At 66.6% G+C, this 11688-nt stretch overlaps 1 protein-coding gene across 1 annotated transcript; it reads right to left on the bottom strand.

The window, feature by feature from the left end:
• Positions 1-1936: 1936 nt before the first annotated feature.
• Positions 1937-9689, bottom strand: CHST13 (carbohydrate sulfotransferase 13). The gene is made up of 3 exons (XM_069497674.1): positions 9541-9689; positions 5333-5409; positions 1937-3620 (listed from the first exon to the last, which is right to left on the bottom strand). Exons 1-3 carry the CDS (start codon positions 9629-9631, stop codon positions 2772-2774), a joined length of 1017 nt encoding a protein of 338 aa, XP_069353775.1. The 5' UTR covers positions 9632-9689; the 3' UTR covers positions 1937-2771.
• Positions 9690-11688: the final 1999 nt, after the last annotated feature.

Here is an 11688-nt window from a genome sequence, read left to right as displayed (position 1 = left end):
CACAGAAGGGCCCAGCTAGAGAAAGCCAGGGGCCGCTTCTCGGGGTGGCCAGGGGACAGGTCACCGAGGGTGCTGAATGCCAGCGCGGGCCTGGGGGGACCGCAGGCGCCACCCAGGCTGCAGGGCCTGCGTGTCGCTGTTCCGGAAGGCGGGCTGGAAGGAGGGGCGGGAGAGACAGGGCGGTCTCGGGTGGAGGTGGCCTTTCCAGGCGGGGGCGGGCGTGACATGGCACCTCCGGCAGGCGCCAAGGAATATAAGGTCACTTGGACGATGTCCCCAGCCACACGTGGGGCGGGGCCCTGCTAGCTCTGGCTTGGGCGTCTGGGTAGCCGGAGCGGTGGGGGACAGGTGAGCATGCAGTCCCCGGGCGGGGCATTCTGGGATGCCTGGGGCCATCGGGGGGCTCCGCGTGGGACAGGGACAGGATGTGGTTGGAGCCCTCCCAGACGTGGTGGCCCTGGCCGACTTCTCTGGTCCCCCGCCGGCGGCAGCCCGCATGGCTCTGAGGCCCAGGTGTGGCTCCGTGTGGCTTCCCTAGGCTTGGAGCTCCGGACTTCACGGCACCGTCCAGCCCCCGCCCGCCGTGGCCCCCGCTGTGCCACCTCTGGGAGCTCAAGTTACTGAGTCACCGCTTCCCGCGACGAGGCGCTCTGGAGCTGGCCCTGCTGCTTGCAGACGCTGAGCACCCCTGCGCCGCGGAGGTGCCGGGGACGTCCATGGCCTCCCCTAGAGCCCCCCTTGGTCTCAAGACCCCCTCCAGGTGGCGTGGTCCAGGCAGCGCCGCGGAGACCCCCCGGTGAGGGCAGCGGCCTTCCCGGCCACCGCCACCGGGGAGCTCTCCAGGATTGCCTAGGATCCACGCCGTGTCAATAAACTCACTCACTTCCACTCGGTCCGCACACGCGGCCTCTCTGAGCCTCCGTTTCTCATCTCTAAAATGGGCGTAAGGCCGGGCGCGGGGGCTCACGCCTGGCATCCCGGCACTCTGGGAGGCCGAGGCGGGTGGATCGCTCGAGGTCAGGAGTTCGAGACCAGCCTGAGCAAGAGCGAGACCCCCGTCTCTACTAAAAATAGAAAGAAATTAGCTGGAAAACTAAAAATCTATATAGGAAAAAGTAGCCAGGCGTGGTGGCGCATGCCTGTCGTCCCAGCTACTCAGGAGGCTGAGGCAGGAGGATCGCTTGAGCCTTGGAGTTTGAGGCCAGCCTGGACAACATAGCAAGACCCCATCTCTACAAAAAAGAAAAAAAGAAAAATGAGCCGGGTGTGGTGGCACACGGCTGTCGTCCCAGCTACTCGGGAGGCCGAGGCAGGAGGATTGCTTGAGCCCAGGAGGTTGAGGCTGCTGTGAGTGAGGCTGACGCCACGGCGCTCTAGCCCGGGCGACAGAGCCAGACTCTGTGTCAAAAAAAATAATAAAATAAAATAAAATGGGCGTAATAATGATCTCGCAGAGCCGGTTCGAGGATCGAAAAGGGCGTCACTGTCCCTTCTAGGACTTACAGTCACAGATGTGAGAAAAGATATTCCAACGGTGCTGTTCGTTGGAAATGGCAAAACGCTGGAACCCGCCTAATGACAAACTGTTAGATTATGCCACCACCCCGCCCCGGAGCTCTTTATAGACCCATCCGGATGGTCTACGAGGTCCGCGAAGATTTGGGTAAGAGCTCGGCGCAAGGACGCGGGGCACGACCTCCCCACCCTGTCCCCCTTCTGCCCCTCCCCCGCTGTGGGCTGTGACGTCCCCAGGCCCCTGCGATCACTCTCACGCGATCTTCATAACCGCCCGGCGTTCTTGTGCCATTTGGTGGCGGAGGGGACAGGCTCAGAGACTCAGCAAGTTGTCCAGTGGGGGACAGTCCCCGTCCCCCAGCGCAATGACGCAATGAAGCAGAGAAACTCCAAAAAAAGGCAGAAAGTAAGAAAACACGTTTATTTCCAACACATGACCGCCCGGGCTCGCCAGGGTCCTGTAAAATTTGTCACCGTGTGGCACCGTGGGCTCCCCGCTGGCGTGAAGCCGGAAGACCTGTCATGGTGGCCACATGCATGGCCTGGGCGGGGAGAGGTGGCCCCGCTCTGTGACCACAGAGAGAAGACAGCTCGCAGCTGGCGCCCGCGATGGCCCAACCCCAGGTCCTGCCGAGGGCGGACTTCTCTCCTGGGCCCGACTGTCCTTGCCAGGATCGGGGCGGGGGGTGGTGGCCTGGGTTGGGCCACCGGCCATCCGGGAGCCGGGCAGCAGCACTGTGCTCTGTTGCAGAATTCGGGGACAGGGGCCCCCAAAAGTGGCCTCTACAAACCGAAACCACTGACTCTCAAGTGCTGGCCCAGCCAAGGGGACTCACCGGGGAGGGGTCTGTCACCCGGAGCAGATAGACGAAGGAGGTCTCAAGTGACAGGCAGAGGCAGACACACACAGGTGGACGGCCACCCGGGGTGGGCTGCACCTAAACCTGGCCAGGTGTTCCCTGCACCCAGGCAAGGGACAGCGTTGCAGGCAGGGGACCGTGTGAGCGAAGGCGGGGTGTCACCGCGTCTGAGCTGCCCCCGTGGGGGGGAGGGGAGGGTCCCCCAGCTGGGGCTGGGCCTCGTCCCTGCCAAGGTGCCCTTCTTTGCTCGTGTGCCAGCCGGGCAACGGTGCGCGCAGTGGTTCCCAAACAGGGGTCCCTGGGGATCTGGTCAGAAACGCGCGCGCGCTCGGGTGCCACCGGGGACGTCCAAAGCAGCGGTGTCGCAGCCCCGACCTCCCGGGGGACACCGGGGCGCTAGCGCAGCCGCAGGTAGGAGGGGACCGAGTAGTTGAAGAGCAGGAAGTCCATCTTGTAGAGCTCGTACAGGCGCCGCTGGTAGAAGGGGCTGATGTCCCCAAAGAGGCGCGCCGCCAGGTCGCGGGAGGAGGTGGCGGCCGCTCCGGGCCGCGGCGGCGCGGGGAAACTGAGTCCCGGCGCGCCGGCCAGGCCCAGCACGAAGGCGGCGTCCTCGGCCAGCGTCTCGAACTTGCCCACCACGTCGTAGCGCAGCCGGCACGGGTGGCACAGCAGGTGCGCGCGCTCCCAGTGCTCGTTGAAGGGCCCGTCGCGCCGCGTGCGCGGGTCCAGCAGGTAGGCCAGGAACTCGGCGAAGCGCACGTCGTGGCCGCGGGCCACCGCGTCCGGGTGCGCGCCGGGCCGCAGCCGCCGCACGATGCGGGTGCCGAAGCGCCGCTGGAAGGCCACCGCGGACGGGCGCGCCAGCTTGCTGCGGTAGGCGGACGCCAGGCGCGCGAAGGGCTCCCGCACGAACAGGAAGGCCAGGTAGGCGCGCAGGCGACGGTTGACCTCGGCGGGGCCGAAGTCGGCCAGCGACGGCAGGCGACCCGGCGCGTGCGCCTCGGGCGCGGGGATGGCGCGCGGGTCCCCCCGGGCGCGGCCGCTCAGCGCCAGCAGCGCGCGCTTCCAGCTGGTGCAGGCCACCTTGGGGACGTAGCAGTACAGCAGCCCGTGCGCGTCGTCCACCAGCACGTGTCGCAGGTCCTCGGGCCGCAGCAGGCGCTGCCGGCGCGCGTGGCGGCTGCAGGCGGCGCGCAGCGAGTCGCGCCGCTGCCGGTGCACCTCGGCCAGGCCTGAGCGCGGGCCCTGCGTTGGAGGGGACAGCAGGGGACCATGGGCAGGGGCATCCGGTGGGCTCCCGGACTCCGGTGCGCCCCGGGGACTGGGGACCGCGGCTGCGCGCGGGGACTGGGGACTCCAGTGCGCCCGGGGACTGGGGACTCCAGTGCGCCCGGGGACTGGGGACCGCGGCTGCGCCCGGGGACTGGGGACTCCGGCTGCGCCCCGGGACTGGGGACTCCGCGGCTGCGCCCGGGGACTGGGGACTCCGGCTGCGTCCGGGGACTGGTGACTCCGGTGCGCCCGGGGACTGGGGACCGCGGCTGCGCCCGGGGACTGGGGACTCCGGTGCGCCCGGGGACTGGGGACTCCAGTGCGCCCGGGGACTGGGGACTCCAGTGCGCCCGGGGACTGGGGACTCCGCGGCTGCGCCCGGGGACTGGGGACTCCGGTGCGCCCGGGGACTGGGGACCGCGGCTGCGCCCGGGGACTGGGGACACCGCGGCTGCGCCCGGGGACTGGGGACTCCGGTGCGCCCGGGAACTGGGGACCGCGGCTGCGCCCGGGGACTGGGGACTCCGGTGCGCCCGGGGACTGGGGACCGCGGCTGCGCCCGGGGACTGGGGACTCCGGTGCGCCCGGGGACTGGGGACCGCGGCTGCGCCCGGGGACTGGGGACTCCGGTGCGCCCGGGGACTGGGGACTCCGGTGCGCCCGGGGACTGGGGACTCCGGTGCGCCCGGGGACTGGGGACCGCGGCTGCGCCCGGGGACTGGGGACTCCGGTGCGCCCGGGGACTGGGGACTCCGCGGCTGCGCCCGGGGACTGGGGACTCCGGTGCGCCCGGGGACTGGGGACCGCGGCTGCGCCCGGGGACTGGGGACTCCGGTGCGCCCGGGGACTGGGGACCGCGGGTGCGCCCGGGGACTGGGGACTCCGGTGCGCCCGGGGACTGGGGACCGCGGCTGCGCCCGGGGACTGAGGACTCCGGTGCGCCCGGGGACTGGGGACCGCGGCGGCGCCCGGGGACTGGGGACTCCGGTGCGCCCGGGGACTGGGGACCGCGGCTGCGTCCGGGGACTGGGGACTCTGGTGCGCCCCGGGACTGGGGACCGCGGCTGCGCCCCGGGACTGGGGACCGCGGGCTGTGCCGGGTTCTAAGAGCAAGCGCTGCCACTGAGACTGGGGACCCCGGATCTATCCGGCACCTGGGCTTGGGGACAACGGAATCCAACTGTGGCCGATGCTCACGCGTGCGCAGAGGCGCGCTGACGAGGAACCGGGACGGCACCGGCGTCACCAAGGGCGCACACGCAGCGCGCACCGTTTACCAAGGATACGACGCCGTGTGCGACGGTCACCCTGTTTGAGTCCGCGCAGAGTTGGAAAAATGCAGCCACTTGCTGTCCCTTTGGGTCCCGACGTCTCCCTCCGTCCCTGTCCCCACCCCCCGCCCCCTGTAAGATTCTAATCTCAGCGCCAGGGGCGTCTGAGCCTGTCTGTGGCGGAGCAACAGCCAGCATTTATGTGGCACCTGCTGTGTGCCGGCCCCCTTGCCAACCCGCCCCCGAGACTCGCGCTTGTCGCTGCTCTCTGGGGTCGCGGAGGGATCCCCGCTGGCCCCCCCCCCCCCGCTGTGGGTCGGGTCCCACGACAGCAGGTCTACACCGGGGCTGCGGGGTCCCCACGGTTGGGGACACGGACAGTCCTCCCCCCGGGGTGGGGACGTGGCCACCTACCTGGTACAGCTCATGGAGCCTCTGTAAGGGACTCTTCCCAGCGAGCCAGCCGGAGCCCAGGGCGCGACTTTCAAATGCTGCGGGGGACAAGGACAGAGGTGTCGCCACTGCGTCAGAGGGACCCACGTGGAGCTCCGGGCGGGGGGAGGGGCTTGGCCAACCATCTCATCACATGTGACCCACTTCCGGGACTCAGTTTCCCTCTGGTGGCCTGCCTACCTTTGGGGGGCTTAGTGGAGAACAGTGACAGGGGCCCTAACGCCTGTCCTTGGGGACAATGGCGGCAGTGTCATTCCTTGGTGTCATTCCTGTCCCCGTTATCCTGCTCTCTGAAGCTGCAGGGTGCCGGGCAGGAAGGCACGAGTGGGCAGGTGGGACGCAGCCCACCGGCCACCCCGGAAAGGCCCCAAACCCATCCGCTGCTGCTGACGATGTGACCGTCCCACTGTGTCCTCGGAGTCACAGAACATGGAACACGCCCGGGAAGAGCATTGCGGGAACTCAGGAACACGTCCCAGCCCTTGGACTGGTGGCTCTGGACTCAGACTCAGGGAATCTGGACGTGTCCCCAGGGACACCTCTGTCTTCAGAAAGCGAGCAGATGACAGAGGGCAGCCGGGTCGGCCAGTCCCCTCAAAGCGCGGGGAGGCCACAGGCTGGGTGTGGCCACCACCGCTGGCCCGAGTGGAGCAGCCGTCACCGCCTGCTGAGCTGGCACCGCTCAGGCCGCTGTGACAGGAGGCGGGGCCTCCTCCCCGTCCTGTAGATGACAGATATCCCTTTCCCCCCGGGGGGCCGAGGCTGGGGACTGAGACGACGCGGTGCCCACCAGCCCGGGTCTGTGGGCAGCGGTTGGACGAGCTGCCCCAAGGCCCCCGCCGTTGGCAGGTTCCCAGCCTTCCGGAAACGCCAGCTCTCGCCTAGGGCCTCTCAGTTCCTGGCCCGACCACGGCCTGCAGGACACTGTGGTCCCCGACAGACCCCAGGGGCCCGTGGGTGGAGGGCAGGAGGGGACAGGAACCAGAGAGAGGCCCGGAATAGCTGTGGGCAGTGATGACAGGGTTGAACCGCCCTGCAGAGCCCCGCCCTGGCCACCGCGCAGACCCCAGGAGCTCCGGGCCCTGCGGACGGGGCGGGCGGGCTGGCACGCAGGGGACAGATGGGCGCCTTGCAGACCCTTGGGGACAACCCCCCACTCCCATCGCCCCCAACCCAAGCCCCCTTGGCCTGTGTCCTCTGTCCCCCGGCCCCTGCGCTGGGTCGGAAGGGGCAGGAGCAACAGGGAAGGAGCTGCCCACAGTCTGGGAGAGCCCAGGACGTACACACAGCGGACGGGCCAGTCCCGGACTGGAAGGCAGGTCTCGGTCCCCAGCCAGGGGACACCCTACAGTGCTCAGCCCCCGGCGGGCACGGTGCCTACCGCGCTGTGGGCACAGCAGACCCCTGGGGCGGCGAGGGCCCAGCGCTGTGCCTCACGCTTTGCGTCCCTTGACGCGCTTGCTTCTAGCAGGTAGAAACTCACATCACCCCCCATTTAACAGATGGGGAAACTGAGGTCCGAGAGACAGAGAAACTTGCCAAGGCCTCGCAGCTTACTCGCTGTGCCAGAAATGGCATCCACCCCCAGGGCCTGGGCGCCCCTGACTGCACTCTGACGCCCGGGCCGTCCTGCCTCTCGGGCACCCAGTCCCCGTGCGCACATTGTCAGTGCATTTGGACGGACAGCTCAGGGAGGGACAATGGGCCGGTCGGCAGAGGACACCTGCAAACACCACGGCCACCCACCCCCCCCACCAGGGAAGGGCTCACGCGTCCCCCTTGCAGGGCGGAGGGGCACAAGTCACCTTTGGCGGGGACACTCTGAGTGCAGCCAGCGCAGGTTACGACACGGCTGCTGGTTAATCAGTTCCAGCCGGGCGGTGTCGCAAGGGCCGGAGAGCGGGAGGGGCCGGGGGCCGGGGGTGGGGGAGGGGCCTCCCTGCTGGGTCCCCTCTGCCCCCCTCCCCCTCCCCCAGGGGAGTTCTGGGGTGACCTTTTGCGCCCCAGAGCCAGAGACATTCCTTCTGGGCATCAGGCCCAGGGAGGGAGGGACTCCCACTGGGCAAAGCCCTTCACAAGTAAAAAGCAATTCTGAGTTAGTTTTTTTTTTTTTTTGAGAGAGAGAGACATAGAGATCTCTCTGCACCACCACCACCGCTAGCCGGGCCCGTGGCTCTGCCTGGGACAAATGTCCCCTCTGCAAAGAGGGCCCGTCCGAGCAGTCTAAAGCAGGACGCCACGCCAGGACCTTCCCCGCACCCTGCTCTGACATATGCCTGGCAGTTACTCCTGCGGAATCATCGGGTTTGTGCATAGCTTGACCCTTCCGGAAGGTCCGTTCTATGAGGAAAGGGACTGTTTTGCTTCCCTGTCACCCTTGTCCCCTCACCCAGTGTCCCTGACTATTTAAAGACCGATAATGGTCACAGCCAAAGGAAGGGCTCCTAGCCCGGCATTCAAGGCCGTTCACGACTGAGCCTCAGCTGAAAGGATCTTTCCGGCTTCCACACCCCCCAGCCCTCCTTCTCAAGGACCCAGACCTCTGCCCACGACACGTCCCTTAACACACCAAGGCCCCATGCTTTTGTCCGGCCTTTCCCCCTGTCTGTAGTTCCCTGTCCTCCTTGTCCCACCCGGTAAACTCCTATGCAGCCCTCAAAGCCCAAACACAAATGCCCCCTGCCCGGCAGACTAGAAAGAAAACCCAGCCGCAGCTGTCAGTGGGGCTGCCGAGCTGGTGAGGCTGAGGGGTGAGGCCGCCGCAGAGACCGGCCGAAGCTAGAGCTGGAGCTTGTGATCTGAGCCCTGGGGTCGGTCTGTGTCCATGGCAGGGACACCTGGACATTTGGGTCCCATGCACAGACAAACTCGCCCCTGGCCGAAGGGTGTCACAGTTGGGTTTGTCGTCTGGTCTCCGCTCTCAGGCAACAAACCGCACCCCTGCAGCCTCTTCCCTCTGGGGCCATGGCTGCGGGGACATTCAAGGTCCCCTCTTAAGGCCATTTCCAGAGGCCACGGGCGGCGGGGTCCCTGTCTAGCAGGACTGGCCTGGCAGGAAAAGACCCCCCATCCCAGCTGTGTCCCCCCCCTTCAGCCGGGGGTGGCAGGAAAGAGCGGCTGGACGGCTGGACGAGTTGGTTACGTTAACCCTTTTGTCTGCCTGAGGCCCAGGGTCCTGTCGCTTCCCCCACTGCGGCCGAGCCCTGAGGGGACAGAAGCCACTGGGGCCTGCCCTGTCCCAGCTCCCGGGTGACCATCTGTGTACTGAATAGGGTGGACGGAGACGGGGACGGCGGCACCCCAGCCTGCGGGGAGACAGGAGGAGCAGCCCCAGGTGGCCGGGTGGCTCCCAGGTGGCGGGAGCTCCACGCCCAGGGCTGGCCTGCCGGGTCTGGACATGCAGGGCACAGGGGACAGTGACGATGACAAGGCGGATGGGCAGGGGAGTCCCCAGCCCTGCTCTCCTCCCCGCCCCCACTGCCCACGGTCCCCGCCCGCCCTGGGGGTGGGGGGGTGGCCAGTGACTCCCTGGGACTGCGTCCGCGAGGCTCCAGGGGTCAGCCGCAGATTGTCACAGAACTGTGGGGGGGGGGTGGGCGGAGTCGGGACTGACTGCCTCAGTTTCCCCGACCAGCCCTTGACGGAGATGCAAAGGAGCCCCCCCACCCCCCGCAGAGTCCTTCCCAGTAGGGGCTCCGGGGCGCTCAGGGAGTGGGGACAGGGGACAGTGAGGCCACCTCCCGCCACTGGCCGAACGCCCGCGCCCACCCGCAGCAGACCGGGACCCCGGGCACCCGAGGGTCACCTGTCCCCGGGGCACTGGGGGACCCGCTTCCGACGGGGAGCAAAGCGGTTGTGGCGCGCGGCGGGCGCGGTGGCTAAGCCTTCCTGGGCCACCCCCGCAGCCCTGCCCTACCTCCACCCCAGGTGGCAGATGTCCCTCCCCCCATCCCCCCGTCCCCCCACCGGCCACCCCGCTCCGTCCGTCCAGGCTCAGAGCAGCGCGCACTCACCGGGGCGCAGCGCACGGGGCGCGGTGGCTAAGCCTTCCTGGGCCACCCCCGCAGCCCTGCCCCCCCCCAGGTGGCAGATGTCCCTCCCCCCATCCCCCCGTCCCCCCACCGGCCACCCCCCTGCGTCCGTCCAGGCTCAGAGCAGCGCGCACTCACCGGGGCGCAGCGCACGGGGCGCGGCGCACAGGAGCAGCAGCGCGGCGACCACCCAGGCCAGCGCGCGCCACCGCCCGCGGGGTCCCCCCATGCTGTGCCGGCGCCCGGTGGCCGCGGTGACCCGCTGGGGACCGAGGGACCTGACCCCGGGTCCGCCCGGGGACCTTCAGCCAGCCCCGCCCGGCGGCGCGTACCAAGGCGCGCGACGCGCGGGGGAGGTGCCATGGCCCAGCCTCTGGCGACAGGGAGGCGGGGACGACGACCCCGGGTCGCCTTTTCAGGTCCCCTCCCCAGGGAGTGCAGGGGAGCCCTGTCGCCGCCGGTAAGACCCTGTCCCTAGCGTTTGGCGGCATCCACCCAAGGTCAACAAGGGTGGTCACAGTGGCCTGTCTCCCCCCCCCCAGGGCAGTGTCCTTGTCACCGTCCTGTGCGTGGTGGCTGGACTTCAGAGTATCCCCCCGGTTCTTGGGCTCCCGGCTCTGGGAAGAATCAGGAGCCCTGGTCCAAGTGTGCGTCAGGAATTCTCTGGAAGGGCGAAGTTGAGGTCTGTCTACACTCGCGGAGACAGACCCTGTAGTCTGTGTTTTTCCTTTTACACGCGGGCAGGATATGCTGATGCAAAAAGGTCCTTATAATTCCTTGTGACTCTCTGTCACCGGTGTTGGGGGTCTGGCTTGTTCCAGAGAGGGACATAACTTAAACGTTAGGTTCCAGACGTTTCCTTTTGCCCCAACACGTGTGATGGGAAAAGTCACCGTTTACGGTGTTTTCCTGGGTTCTGACTGGCGGCCTAATTACCCGGTTCTCCAAGAGCGAAATAACTGCTTTCTCTGGTTATTTTTTCTGTGACTAGTTCCTTCTTGCTGTTTTTCTTTAACGCTTTCCTCCTCTTTGTTTCCCTGCCTCTATCAATCATTCGCCTCGTCACCTCTAGTTTTTCTGTCCCTAAACAGCCTCTTGCCTTTTCGCCGCCTGAGATACCAGAGTCCCCCCCCCCCCCCCGCCCTCCCCGGGGCCACCCTGGGCTCAGCCAAAGCTCCTTAGATGCCCCCACTGCTCAGCTGTGTGACGTCGAGAAAATCGCTGACCCTCTCTGTTCCCTGCACCGATTTATTTGCCGGTGGCTGCCTTTTTCCGGCAAGCGACGCTGGTGTCTGTGACAGTGGCGATATAAGAATTCTTTGCTGTCCCATTGATTCATGTTTGAAAGGTCTATGGAAGGAAGAAGTTTAAGGAAATGGTGGTTCCGCTGGCAGTTTTTTTTTGTTTTGTTTTTCTTTAATTTTTTATTTATTTATTTATTTTTATTTTTGGAGACAGAGTCTCGCTCTGTCGCCCGGGCTGGAGTGCCGTGGCGTCAGCCTCGCTCACAGCAACCTCAACCTCCTAGGCTCAAGCGATCCTCCTGCCTCGGCCTCCCGAGGAGCTGGGATGACAGGCAGGCGCCACCGTGTCCGGCTAATTTTTCTTTTTTGTAGAGATGGGGTCTTGCTATGTTGTCCAGGCTGGCCTCAAACTCCGGGGCTGAAACCATCCTCCTGCCTCAGCCTCCCGAGTAGCTGGGACAACAGGCATGTGCCACCACGCCCGGCTCATTTTTTCTATATATATATTTTACTTATCCAGCTAATTTCTTTCTATGTTTAGTAGAGACGGGGTCTCGCTCTTGCTCAGGCTGGTCTCGACCTCCTGACCTCGAGCGATCCTCCCGCCTCGGCCTCCCAGAGTGCCGGGGTGACAGGCGTGAGCCACCGGGCCCGGCCTCTGCTGGCTTTAAGACATGGTTCCAAACGGTGACAGTGGTTCTCGAATGGCCGAGGGGCGGGAAATCCAGTTCCCAGGGAGACTCACAAGCTCCTGATCGTGACTCCCGGCCTTGGGGACCCTGCCACTCACACCCGGGACACAGGGATGCCCAGCGTCCTCACTCCCTGCCAGTCCCAAATTTCACCTAAACCTCAGTCGCCGCAGGTCTGCCCCGGGGAGCCCTGAGTGTGAGTCTTGGCTGCCACCTGGTGGCCAATGTGGAGAATAACATTTCAGCCCATCTTTGGGGACGTTCCCGGAGATGCCGCCACTGGGGAGGGGGCCACGACGGGAAGGTCTTGGGGTCTTGGCCAGGGACAGGCTTGAGGAGAAGGTGACATG

The sequence above is a fragment of the Eulemur rufifrons genome, chromosome 22 (genome assembly GCF_041146395.1).
Source record: "Eulemur rufifrons isolate Redbay chromosome 22, OSU_ERuf_1, whole genome shotgun sequence".
NCBI classification, from domain to species: domain Eukaryota; kingdom Metazoa; phylum Chordata; class Mammalia; order Primates; family Lemuridae; genus Eulemur; species Eulemur rufifrons.
This window is presented reverse-complemented; position numbering and strand designations above follow the sequence as displayed.

What these genes read in the sequence shown, in the direction of transcription:
- CHST13 (XM_069497674.1), bottom strand. Translation starts at nt 9,631, where the DNA reads ATGGGGGGACCCCGCGGGCGGTGGCGCGCGCTGGCCTGGGTGGTCGCC. An exon ending in GCCCCGTGCGCTGCGCCCCG is followed by an intron (nt 5,410 to 9,540) that starts GTGAGTGCGCGC and finishes TGTCCCCCGCAG; the next exon opens with CATTTGAAAGTCGCGCCCTG. An exon ending in GGCTCCATGAGCTGTACCAG is followed by an intron (nt 3,621 to 5,332) that starts GTAGGTGGCCAC and finishes CCTCCAACGCAG; the next exon opens with GGCCCGCGCTCAGGCCTGGC.